We start from the raw sequence: 14456 nt of genomic DNA on the forward strand, positions 1-14456 counted from the left end.
CCAGAGGACGCTTTTAATTTTCAGCGAGGCTTACGTGTTCAAGAGGGCTTGGCTCATGCAAATGAGTGTAATTGGATGTGGGTGTAGAAAATTTCACTATCGTTCACGATCACTAAACCGTCCCAAACGCAACAATGCAGTGTGGCCTGGCTCTAATTGTTTTCGTCGTCTCGATCATCACTTGCCGAGGTAAGTACATTTATAAGCCATTATACATGTACGAAAATCAATATTCGAGGGTGTTACAACTTTAAAGTTATGAATCCAGGTTTTTTAAGCGAGCATGATTTCGTAAGCTCACGAATTTCATACATTGTCCGTTGACTGTAAAGAAAACCTTGACAAGCCGGTCGCGTTAAACTCCATTCATCGTTGATTTAGTACAAGGAGGAGCGCATATTTTCTCACAACCGTTGGCAAGCCACCGAATATTACTGTGACTCTTACAAACAAGAAAGGGGATATTATTGTGAATTAAAAGTTTATACCGGTGAAAATAGTAGCGAGCATATAGCTGCAATGGGAGTTTCAAGGCACAATCAAAACTTTAATCGCAGCTAAGGGAGTCTCCAGCAATTACGAGGCGTTGTAGGCGTTGTTTAGCGGGGGCGATTTATATATCTGGTGCTTCTAAATGTGACCCTTCAACACGTCCATTCTCCTCTTGTCAAAGCTATCTCAGCTATAGTTCTACAACTATAGGATATATATATATATATATATATATATATATATATATATATATATATGTGTGTGTGTGTGTGTGTGTGTGTGTGTGTGTGTGTGTGTGTGTGTGTGCATCATTGTATTATGAATAAAAATGTAGACTCACAATTTATTTTGTATTTTACTGTCTCAAGACATGTCACACAGATAGTTTAGATTAATACCATAAAATTGGCTTCTACATGAATAACCTTCTCCAAAGTCGTGTTTTTAAAGGTGACTCTACACACTGGCAAATTTTCTACAAGGTGATTCTTTACCTCCCTCCCCGGTAGACAATGAAGACTCCCCAAATAGCATCAATCTGGTTTGGAGATGTCGTTTTTTGGGTGTTTCCTTCATTAACTTTTTTAAAAATTGGAGCATTATGATCTCTCACAACTTTTCTTTTACTTATCAACGGTATTACTATTTCAGTGACTGCATCTACGGATGACGTATAATACGCAATGTGCGCCTCCGATCAGAACATTTCCTTCTGATCGAGAATAATAAAAATCGAGGATTACCGTGCGATGTTTGAGGTTAGAGATAAAAATACGTAAAATTTACCACCCGATATTTGTTATTAAAAATAGCCACTATACTTGCGTAAACTCTACGGGAAAATGAATTTTCGATTTCTATTAAAACAAGACGATGAAAACTTGGTTTGCACCAATGGTTCAAGTAGATAAGCACAACCTGAAATGTACTGTTAGACCAGTGTCTGAAAAGCTGTTTCCGTACAGCATTCTTTCGACGTCACAATAGTGTTAAAATTAGTTTGTTGCGCCTATTACGACAAGTTTTTGTCCAGGTTGATACCGCGTAATGTTTCATAACATTCTGAGGTTGTAACGCGAGACCGTTATTTAAATAAAGAAATTCTTTCTTTAACAAAAAACGATGTGCGGCTGAGAATGCAACGCGAAGCACCTGCAAAGTAATCGTAGATTACGTAAGAAAGGGGAGAAGAATTGCAATTAATGAGAAAAGAACTTATTTCGATTGAACAATTAATGTTAACGCTGAAGCAGTTAGTCGGGTAGAGTTCACTCAGGTAGGAAATATCCCGTCCAAGTAATCGGCGCGCTTGTCTTCAATTACACATGTACACTGTACTATTTAGACGGTAACTTGGTACCCTCACTGACTTGTGAGCACGTCAAATTACCCTACGACTTTTATTCGAAACAAAATAGGTTGGAGCAATTCAACAACAGTACTCCTCAGTTTATAAATTAAAAGATGCGAGTTTCGTTGTTGCTTTATTTTTCAGTAGGTACCATAGTCGCAGTGAGTGCACCGTTATCTGTTTATTCGCGCCAGAACTAAAACGTTTTCCCAAGAGGTCGCAGGATAATTAGTTGAAAGAAATGACACCGACCGACCACGTTGTACCTCGATAGTCGTAACAAGCGTAATACAATTCGAGTTCATGTCTGCTTGCTCCGGCTGCTAGTCATCATCAGTTCTAATTCCTTCTCTGTGTCAAATTTGTGTCAAGCCGACTCTTTACTCAATATTTCAAGAGTCAGACTCTACCCAACCACAATCTTGAAGTCAACGGAGGTTGTTTGAACACCCATTGATTTCTTTTCACCTAAAGCGTTTTAACAGAGAGTTACGATTACACAGAGCTTCTAAAACAACTTCCCGAATTATTTCAGCCTATAACCTAGCTATGGCAGTTTCCTCAAAAAAGTTGAATTTTCTGGATTCGCAGTCATTCTAGTAGAATGATGTTCAAACTTCGTTGCATCACATCTTTGTAGTCATCACTTTCGTTTAATGCTTGTCAGCCGTGTGACATCATCTTTTCCGAAATGTGTAGGAAAACTAAAAGCTATAAATCTCGAGAATGGTTTTAAAAATCATTCAACGGCATCTGTTTCTTCCAATGTTTTAATAATATCCTCGGATATTCTTTTTAGCCGTATTCGGTACGCTTAACTACTGTAAGACGGATCAAACCATCTGGCGTATTGCTCCAGGGTATATGGTCGAATCAGACGCCTACTTTTGGAAGTCATTATTCCCCCGTTTGTTTTGTCTGATTACTGACGGCAGGCATGAATACGTGAACAGTTAGCACTGGACACACACATGTATTTATACAACGACACTAGTATGATAAAATGTCATAGAAGACAACTCGCCGTTTCTTCGTTGAGACACGTTAAAAAATATTGTGGCATTTGAGCAGTTTGACCACAGAAAAAATCTTGTTTTACAACGTATAAGTAACACTTAGAGCGATGCCGCTGAAATTCAACACAAGCCTTCACATACATGTAGTGCCCCCGACAATAGCCGTTGTAGTCGATAAAGGTCGTTCGAAGATTGAAGAAAACTAGTTGAATGCGCCCATCGACTTCTCATCACAAAAAGCGTCTTTGCAGAGTTAGACCAACATACAAAAGAACAAAAGCTATGAAACAACTCCTCTCCCCACTTTAGTCCAGAATCTAGCCGTTGTGGCTTTATGCTTTGATAAAGATGCGTTTAACTTTCTCGTTTCTACGTCACACTTCAGTAGATTACGATGTTCAAACAGCGGTTTTATTACATGCCTCGTATATCGAACGTCGCGCGCTCCATAGGATTCAATGGTAACTCGTCGATGACGTCGCAGGCCGCATAGTCATCATTGGACTGAAAGTGATCCGGAACTATTTTCAACTTGACAACTTTTTGATGTAAAAATGTTGAAATTTCATGTTTTGCATAGAAAATCCGGTTTTCCGAAATTTTGCTGAAAAAAAATTGATAAACCGCATAACAGTAGTTTAAATATATCATGCGCCATTCGATGATGAAAATCGTTCCATTTTTAACGGATTTTCGTCTAAGGTGGAAATAAAGCATTTGATTATAATTTGCCAATCAACCTATATATTCTTAATGAAAATTGTGTAAGAGAGGCATGTAATAATATATAAAGTGGCGTCCCTATGTGCCCTTGTGTTAATTCTTCACTTCATAGTTTGACTCTTGTCGGCGTTAGAATATCAGTCATTTGCAAAATGTACACGAAAGTCATAATTATGAATCCTACAAAATTGTAAAAGGTCAACGATTTTCAAAGGCATGTGTTTCCATCCCAGGATATAATTATTCACTCTGAAATTCCTTTCCCATCGTAAAGTAATATATACATCAGCCCATATAACCTACAGGCGTACGGAACGTTTCCTAGATCGTCGTCGGGTGGGAAGTGACTGACACTGCACTGTGAGGCCGAAGGCCGAACCTCGGTACTGTATAAGAATACAAGGTGTGTCACGGAAATATCGACCGGTGGCCCGAAACTAATGAAATAAAGCATCTACCTCAAAAAATTATTCTTATACAGTACCGAGGTTCGGCCTTCGGCCTCACAGTGCAGTGTCAGTCACTTCCCATCCGACGACGATCTAGGAAACGTTCCGTACGCCTGTGAGCTGTGGTGGTGTATAGTGACACACTTGGGAAGAAAATAAAATCGGGACCAAACACATACCTTTCGATAGTAGTCGAACTTGTCGCCCCGCAACTTGAGCGGAAGGTTGAAATAATTTGTGTACTTTTTTCGGAGCTTCAAGAACATGTATGAGTTGACTAAATATACACTTGTAAGTGTAAGCTTAACAGTTGAAGGGAAACTTCAGCCACAGTCCCTCCATAGGTACTTTGCTTCAGCGTAAGTATTATATTTCTAACACGGTATTGGAAATCACACTCACATGACAGTAAGGATGATGACGTAATGATGGCTGTAAGCTTGGTGATTTTAGGGACGGTGATAATGATAGCATTGTGTAGTGATGGCAGTGAGGATGCTGATGTTAAAGATGGTGATACTGGCAGAGTAGGTAATGATGACAGTAAGGATGAGACAGTAAGGATGTAATGACGACTGTAAATGATGATGATGGTGAGGATGATGACGGTGTCAGAACGGGTACGATGACAGTAAGGATGATCGTAAGGATACTGATGGTCAGAACATGTGTAATGATGACATTCAGGATAGTGATTTTAAGGATGATGATGATGATGATGATGATGATGATGATGATGATGATAGGATGTATGATGATGATGATGATGATGATGATGATGATGATGATGATAGGATGTATTGTGATGATAGTGAGGATAGTGTGATGACCATAGGATATGTAATGATGGCAATAAGGGCGGTGATGACGATAGGATGTATAATGATGGCAGTGAGGACGATGGTTGTGAGCATGATAGGAAGTATGATGACGATAACGATGGTGAGATGACGGGAAGTGTCATGGTGACGGTAAAAATATTGGCCGTGTTAGTAGATAAAGGATGTGATCAAAAGGATGACTGAGATGATACCAACGAAGGTGGTGGAAATTTAATTATGAGATCAATAGTAAAAAACCCTGACCATCAAAATTCTGAAAGTTTCAATCACAGCTCGTTGGTATGCGGAAATGTTCTGAAAATATTAAACGTTGCGCCTACTTCTTTATTTTGAAATCTTATGCAAGTTTTGAACAGTGTTTTCCGCTTCTATTTTGTTTTACACATGGTGTCTTGGAACTGCTTCGAAGATGTATATATTTGTACCGATTTGAAGTATGTATCTTTTGTAAATACTCTATTTTGTTATCAAGTCAGGTGACTGTCCATGCAATCTTTCATCCAATGGGTGAAGGTTAAGTTACAAGTTTAACTCATTACCCAAAGACAAAGTTTGGAAATTTCCCGTGCAATTGTTGATGTTAAGGTTACGTATGAAAGTGCCATCACTTCTCTATATTTGTAAAATTCCATTTCAGGGGACCCCCTCCAACACCTTTTTCTTAAGATGGCAGGGAGAGGTGGGGTTACAGAAAAATCAGCAAAAAAAAATTAACAGCAATTCCCCTGGTCCAAGACCTTCACTAATGATGACTTCCTTGTTTTTTTATTCTCTGCCAATAGCGACCAAGCGATATGAATTACACACTGAATGCAAAACATGGGAAGGCGCAGTGATTGCATGTCTGGAGAACGGTGGCAGACTAGCGTCCATACTGGACAGCGTGACGCACGCCAAGTTGAGGTCATTGATAATCGCCGAGGGCCACCACGATGTAGACTTCTGGTTCGATGCCCGCGACGTCGCCAAGGAGGGTCACTGGACGTCGTACGATGGGACACCGATCTCGTACCAAAACTGGGCGGAAGGTGAACCGAACGACCACGGTGTTGGAAGATGTGGCGGTAACCAGGACTGCGCAAAATTATGGTACTTTGATATATTGTCAAAATTTTGACTGTGGATCGTGTTTTGACTTGGTTCTTACAAATCATAAATTGGTGCAAACGACCACAATTATGGTGGACACATAGATTCCCATCAAACTGACCGGAACTTCCCAGATGGCCTACAATCTCGGGCGCTATAGCCTCGTAATGTTCACTGCCTACAGTCCGTCGCTATTCAAAACAACAACATTATATTATAGGTGCAAATACCAACAAAAGGTTGACACAGTCAAATTTTTCCATGCTAAAAAATTCAAATTTCCGGACCTAAATGTCTCATAGCGAACTTAGAATTTGTGCGCAGTTTCTATTCTCCACACAACTGCCCGTATCACAAGACTGACAGGTGATTTTCTTTTTCGAATGAAAATTTAGCAAGGAAATTATTTCATCAAGAAACAATGAATTGACTTTGAAAAGAAATTGTCAGTGTCTGTTGATCGTACGCTGCTGGAAATTAAAAGTTAAGTATTTCTACAGTTAAAGTTATAAGCGTTTCGAAATTCTGAAGTTGCAATAACAAAGTGAAAATACATGTGTGGAGTCGAGTAACCATAGTTGATTCACTGTTTCGTGATTTTAATATCTATGTATGAACCCATTGATTTATCGACAATGGCGCAGGTCATACTTGATTGTGAAAAATCAAGGGATTTTTTTTTCAAAACAGAGAATCTGACATTAAAAAAACATTTGAAATCGTCTATACACCACAGGTCTGAAAAGGACGATTTTCTATGGGATGATGAGAGCTGTTGCCAAGAGAACGGATACATTTGTGAGTACACAGGTAAGACACAGTGATAAAATTTAAGTTTTTGAAAAACAATGAGTGATTCAACTTGTGTATTTGGAAATCGGTGAGTGATCAAATTTGCATATTGAAGAGGATTAGTGTTAAACTTAGGTATTTGAAAGACAGGTGATTAAATTTTCATATTTGATTACAATGAGTGATATAACTTGCGTATTTGGAAAAAAATAAGCGTTTCAAGTTGCACATTTGAAAGTGATTAAATTTTGATATTTGAAAGTATTTAAATTTGCATATTTGAAAGACCATGAGGCTTTGCGCTGATTCTACAAGCCGGCCACGGACACTACAAAATTACGCTAATTTTCCCATTTCAGCATTCATGGGTTAATAGCAGTAACTTTTAATAAGATTTGCCTTGTTTTGCTCAATGAAAAAAAATATAGTGTTTCCTTCTCCTCAAAGCGTGTTGAAATATGAAGTACTGGCATTACCAAGACCATACGAACACAATTGGAACTAATTTGAGATAATTGGATTTTCATATTTTTTAAATTTCTCAAAAGTGTTAGGTGCCAGATAGTTGCATGTTGCAATAATACAAATTACTCATAAAAACAAGTCTGTAATGTAAAAAGAAAAGCAGATGAGATTACATTTGTAAATTAAATCGGCATTACTTCATCATCCAATTATCCCAAATTAGTTCCAATCGTGTTCAATGTTATTGTTGACAAAATGTTATGAATCAGTTATCAACAATAAACGTCGGACATTACACGTGTATGTACAGAGTAGGCACTTCGAAATAACTTTTGTGAGTAGAACAATATATGGTAATTTACGAACAGAGGATAGATTTTGAAATATACAAAAGTTACAGATTGTAGAGCCGTTAAGCAAACTAATTAAATCGCTGTGTAACGTGTTGATAGACCTTTCTACTTATCACAATTACGTGGCACGAAATTATTGTTCTGTGTTAAAATGCGCTCGGGGACATGTTGTGGTGATGGAGCAATAATTTCACTTGAGCTTTGGTTTCTTGCCCCTTTGAAACAGGTGATACAGCAGACACAACAGCGACGCCTTCTGTGATGACGTCATCGGTAGTGAGCACAGCAATGTCACTTGTTGATATCATAGCTGTTTCGAAGATACAAACGTCAGCACCGACTCTTGATGGAAGCCAAAGCACGGGCAAGCCAGAAGCTGAAAACACGGGCAAGCCAGAAGCTGAAAAATATGCTCAACCAGAAGAGAGCTGTTTGAAAATCTCTTTCATAGGTATGTGTACAATCAATCATCTATACAAAAATTGGCATCACATGCGCACCATATGCTGCGTTTCACAGAAATTTAGACAAGCACTATAAAGCACTGCATGTTTTGCACCTACTTTTTATGACTGCCACTTTACTGGTCGGAGCCTCAAGATGTCCTTCACTTTATGGTTTCCATCATAACGTTCCATCATTATTGGTTCAATGATGCCCGAGTTAGGGCTCCAGGCAAGCTAAAACAATACGGCTGCGGTTTAAGCCTCGTTGTATCATATCGCAAAACAAATTAGCAGGCACGTGTATGCCTCAGTACTTCTCTGTCTCAAGTTTTATCAAAAGCAGTGAAATGACGCCCGAATAATGTTTCCGGACGGACGAATCACACGAACTGACCCGAACAGAACGCCGAATCCACAGTTTCTTGAATCAAGCCGTCGGGTTTACAATCCTAGCGAAAGCGATGGCAAGATTCGAGACAAATTTTAAAATGCCCCGACAGATTTTTCGGCGGGACTGACAAGTTGTAAACCACATGATAATTATTTCTATCTATTCATTTCACAAGAGAGAGCAGTAGTCATGTTATTGGTACTATCTGTGATCAACTTCATCGTATTAGTCGGTGTGGTTGTGGTCGTCTACCAGTTTGTTTGGAAGAAAATGTAAGTATTATAAGAATTTGTCAATTTGGTAAGGCAAGAGCTGTTGAGATTAATGCATTAACTCAAACAATATTAACTCAAAATTGGTAAGATATAATAGATTACCAGGATTTTAGATATTTTCGGTAAACCATTTGATATTTGCAGAGGGGTACTTCGATTTAAGATACTATCGCTGTTCAAACGAGGAAACCTATTTATCCCTGCTGTGTGATAAAATACCAACTTTGCCTTCAGGGGGCGTTCAGAGAACATTAGCTACGGTGCAGTGAAACCGCAGCTCCATTGGTCTCTGGTGCTGCTAGCCCTGCCAGCGCTGGCATTCCTCGATTGATTGACAAGATGTCCCACTCATCAGATACATTACAAGATACATAACCAGAAGGTATTGATGCAACAATTCACAAGCTGAAAAGTGGCTGGTACAGTTTCGCTGTTGGTCAAGGTTTTGACAAATTATCCAGTTATTCAGTATTACGCCGATAGCCTACGGTGATGCGGTCACTGATGAAAAGCCTTTTTTTTTCTAAATTCGTAAAATTTTCAATGATGCCTAAAGATATATTCTTCTGAAATCGATTATCTGAGAATATAAAATGGCCAACTTACTGAAAACGTAACCTGAAAAATATAGTAGTGATATTTGTTTAGACTGTAACGCGATTGGAACTAACTTCATATTGTTCGCAAATTTCTCAAAAATGTTAGGTGCCCTATAACTGAATGTTGCGATATTACAAATTACTCATGAAACAAGTGTATAACTTGAAAAGAAAACTTACAAAGAAAACTTACATTTGCAGATTAAACCGACATTACTTCACTATCCAATTATCCAAAGCTAGTTCCAATCGTGTTTGTGAACAAATCGAAATGACGTACTCCCAGAATGTTTAATCAACTGAAATAGATATCTTGAGAAGTAGAATATGCATTTAGTGGATAACTTTGATCGACAGATGGCGAACGCTTGCAAAACAATCGTCTGCCTTTTAGAAGGTGGCGTTAAAAATGCCGCTTCGCTTCTGTTAAAACACAAAGCATTACTTTAATTGAGAAAACAAAAAAATTGCTGTGGGAACAGTTTCCTGCTCTGGTATCAAAGTGGTTCAACCATTTACGAACAGAGTTCAGATATTTTCTCAAGGGTGAAAGAGCGGTTTTTTACTCGATACCGGTTTCTCTGTTTTTATCTCCCCGGTAGTCATCGACGCATAAACGACAAGCATCGCTACCAAGATCTCATTAATCATCAAACCTCGGCAGAGGATACCTTGGATATCAAGTACCACCACGGCTAGTTTGTCCGCGGGTGCAAGAATGTACCTCATATACGTGTGTTTAGCCTATAGTTAAGGATGGCCCCTACGGAAATTTGTGAGGGACGACCACTCAGCGCTGATGATGTTCTGAACTATATATCATACCTTTGTCGACAAAACAAGAAGAAATCGACGCAGCAAATGACACTGTGCTACCACCATATAGATTAAATTAGCTTATGCTTGTGGCCTCAGGACATGAATACGCGACAACATCTACACAGAATTTAAACTCTTGTAGGAAGCGTGACATTTCATATGCAACTGTTTACAGTCATTGTCGCACTAGCTTTTTAATTTATCACGATTAATTTGACAATCACAAAAAACCAACATCCCTAGGAACCAGACCAGTGCTAATCAGCGGGATTGTTTTAGAAACAATCTCAGGGGAAAATAACGAGACAAACGCAACAAATCTCGAATTATACCGACTTAATTTGCAGATATCGAATTTTCCTATGGAAATTTCTAAATGTTCTGAGAAATTCATCAGGAAAGCAGATCACTCAAGTTGTTTCAGTGCTTTTCTGTGAAAGATAAACTTTGAGTGATTTTTCCTTGTTTGTTGCCGAAACGATTTAGCTGTTAGACGATGCATTTTTCATTTTTAAAAAAGTTTTCATTAATTTGGGTCTTAGTCCATTAATGGATATTTTTCTCACGAATAGATGATACAATGCAAGAATTTGTGCACCAATAGTAACCCTGATTTGTAATGTTGTTCCGCGTGACATGTGTATTTGTGAAATTACAATTGCCTTTGTTTGTTACCTTTTCAATTGATTGAGAAAACGAATAAAAGGCAATTCCTTTTGCTGATCCATGTGTAATACGTTATATAAGATGTACGATATGTAATTAAAGAATGAACATGGATTCCCTTTTGCAGTCCTGAATGTAAACTCTCTGTTATCTTAGTTTTATGAGTATCCGATTCGCTTTATATGATCGAAACACGACTTTGTCTCAACAAGTCGACTGCAATAAATGTGAACCGAGTTGAAAATGTGTCAATACGTAATATCTGTTGTAAATTTCAGATATTCAATGTCTTTTTCTAAAGACAACTGTAATTGTATCGATAATCACGGCAAAGCCTTCTTTCTTGATATCAGTAACAATATTTTGTATAGATGCTTTAACTTAGGTATACTGTTCAATAAATTATTTTGATATTTAACTTTGTATCTTGGTGTCTTCCTGTGAAGGATAAAATGCTTGTTTTGTAGGGTCCATGATAACAAGTATATCACAAGTCGTTGATTTAGCAGGGGAACCTGTCGGTGTTACAGAAAAGCAACTTTACAAACTCTGCCATCAGACCTTTAAAAGGAAAGCAATTCAAAACTGCCATAATCACATTCATTTAATGTCTACTGAGCTTGTGCTCCCTATTTGATTCGTCGCGGATTTTAGATTCTTACAAAAAATCTTTCCTGCATCTGGCGTGGCTATATTCCAAGTGCATGCATAGCTCTCTTTTGCAATGCTTGCCTCGTTTTATCTTACTTTTTAGCTCTTTCATTCACAATCTTCCATCACTCTGTACATTTTGCCCTTCTAATTTACTCTGAAGCTTGTAGTGTATGGGTGCAATGAACGTCCGATAGGAAAAGCACACGAAAGCTGGTGTATTGGGTGTGAGTGCATTCAGCGAATTTTCCTTTTCATATCATAGCCGTTAAAGTGTGTTGACTTTGAGCCTCAAAATTTACAGTGAAATTATTCAAAACTTAAAATGCAGTTATCGGCGCATCAAAATTTGAAATGCAATTATGAGCACATCAAATTGAATTTGTACTTAAAGAAGGAAAGTCGCTGGATTTCCTTTGTATCCAGTTTTCATCAATACCATTCAGGAATAACTCCGAGGATCGGACATGCTGCTAGCATCATGGGTGTTCAAAAAACTGCCGTGATGAAGACGTGAAACTTGTGTGACTGGACTCGACTCTTGTAGCCGTTTTATGATGCAATGGCAAGCGGGAATCCAGGCAATTATAACCGACAAACACAATTTTGGCTGATTTAATTGAATACTTTTAACGTCATTGTTTCAACAACATGGGGTATTGTCCTTGCCGAGGTTAACACGACTGTCAATTTGCACTTAACTGATTAAAACAATTTTATATCTTATTACATCACCCCTGGCAGCTGATCTGTGTTTACTTTGGAAATGGCCCAACGGCGAATGAAAATGGAAAACGGCTGTGCATATTATACCAGCTATTGATGACATTCCGTGTGAAATTGACTGAAAATTGAAAAAAATAACGCGAGTTATTTATTAGCACCCCTATCCCGCAAAGAATCTGTGCTGTTTTCGCTTGTATTAGACAAACCCACTGTTTTGCAAGGTTTGTGTGGGAGGACTCTGGTTGTCACGATACAATTCATGATTTTTCCCGGCGAACCGCCAGTTCTCGTTCTTCTCCCCAAGGGATGTCGAAACATCCACTATTCGGCTGATGTTAACACATACCTGTGGAGTGTACCGCTATTGTGTACATTGAATTTCAGTCCGGATTTAAATTCACTTATAAACACTAACGCAGTCTATACTAATACAACCTGAGTTGACAACAATGTGTATCCCAGCATGCTTTGCGGGGCGGAAGTAACTATGGTTGACATTAAATATTAGAAACATTGGGATAAATCGTCAAAAGTTACAACTATTAATTTCCCTTTAAACCACTCCTTTCTCAAATCAAGTATAGATCCCAAAGTTGATCAGACATGACATGAAAGTTATTTGAAATTTTGTTATGAGATTCTTCGCTGGGATACGATTTTCAGTATGTGAAAGTAGCACTTCAGTGATCGCCGAATTAATCAGAGACTGGGCAATGTTTCGGAAGGCTGAGAGTGGGTCAAAAACTAAAACAGGAGCCACAGTATTTGAACTGTATACAAGTCCACTACTGATTACATTTATTATGTCTAAATGTTGTGCATAGCTTTCAAGATTACATGTAACTGTCGGTTGTCAGACATACTTTTGTAAGGGTTAGGAGTGTTTTGTTTTTACGGCCTGGGGGGCCAGCAAAATCTTGTCGCCGGTGTTCAAAAAAATATAGACCCCCCTGCATTTTTTGTGAAAAAAAGATGACCCCCCCCTTTGTCAGACGAAAAAAATTGATGAACCCCCCCCCCCTGAAAAATAACCAAAACCCATATGTCAAATTTACCCGCATGGTTTGGATTTGAACTCCGGTACGCGGCACACTTTATTCGTGCAGCAGAGATGCCAGTGCACAAACTTCTCAGCCACATCCATTGAAACGTCTGTTAATTAGGACGACTGTACGGCAATTTTTAACTTCATTTCCATAGACAACTCATGTCCATGGACATTGTATAAAGTAAACTTTATTGGAGTGGTTCGCCAAAGGCAGCCCTCCGGTTAAGAGGGTCATGGGCCATTACGTAAAGTCAACTTTATTCTAGTGGGCCACCAAAGGTGGCCCGCCGGTAAAGAGGGTCGATCATGGCTATTGCATAAAGTAGACTTTACTGGACTGGGCCGCTGAAGGCGCGCGGCCATTACCATTATTCAGTGCGTGATCCCAGGGGTCCCTCAAAAATGTTTCTAATACAAGCCGTGGCTTCAATTGGGAATTTTACAGTGAGATTGCCGTGGGGTATTACATAAAGTCAATTTATTGTAGTGGGCAACCTGTGGCGGCCCGCTGGTGAAGAGGGTCGGATCATGGCCATTGCATGAAGTAAACCTAATTGGAGTGGGCCGCCAAAGGCGTCTGCCCGTTAAGAGGGTCATGGGTAATACATAATGTATATTTATTGTAGTGGGCCGCTGAAGGCGGCCCGCCGGTAAAGAGGTCAATCATGGCCATGGCATAAGTGAACTTTATTGTTGGTATTATGTTTTTGAATATGTGGTGACCCCCCCCTTTCCTACCAGTGAAAAAGCGATGACCCCCCCCTTTGCGGATTCCAAAATTGCGATGACCCCCCCCCTGGATTTTGCCGGGCCCCCCCCCCGGCCGTAAAAACTGAACGGTCCCTTAGGAGTGTTTTATGTGTACCGCACTAGACTAACACACTGAAAATTCCAATTACTTCTTCTTCTGTATCTACTTCCACGCATTGCAGTTGGCAGGACTTTGTCATATTAGAAACTTCTAAACATAAAAAAATTAAACACTGGAATTTTTCTCCATAAAATTATCGTTTACATGTGCCATATAATGTTTTGTTGACTTGTGGTATGGTGAAGTGCAGCAAGACATTCTTTTTAGCTTGGCAGATCAGCATGAAGGATTTAAGCGTCCCCGAGGTGTAGTCTACATATAAGGAGAAGTGTAATGTAGTACCAGAAATTATGTAATACTTGTCCTGAGATCTGTTCTGACTGTAGACGTGTTGGAGTTGTGTTCTCGGGTTTTTTATGAGATTATGACAAACGTAAATTCATACTTCTGAA

At 39.0% G+C, this 14456-nt stretch overlaps 1 protein-coding gene across 1 annotated transcript; it reads left to right on the forward strand.

The window, feature by feature from the left end:
- Positions 1-74: 74 nt before the first annotated feature.
- On the forward strand, positions 75-11186 carry LOC139138290 (uncharacterized). The gene is made up of 6 exons (XM_070706604.1): positions 75-189; positions 5656-5962; positions 6699-6772; positions 7799-8023; positions 8585-8681; positions 9886-11186. Exons 1-6 carry the CDS (start codon positions 135-137, stop codon positions 9980-9982), a joined length of 855 nt encoding a protein of 284 aa, XP_070562705.1. The 5' UTR covers positions 75-134; the 3' UTR covers positions 9983-11186.
- Positions 11187-14456: the final 3270 nt, after the last annotated feature.

This window comes from Ptychodera flava, chromosome 8 (assembly GCF_041260155.1).
Source record: "Ptychodera flava strain L36383 chromosome 8, AS_Pfla_20210202, whole genome shotgun sequence".
NCBI classification, from domain to species: Eukaryota; Metazoa; Hemichordata; class Enteropneusta; family Ptychoderidae; genus Ptychodera; species Ptychodera flava.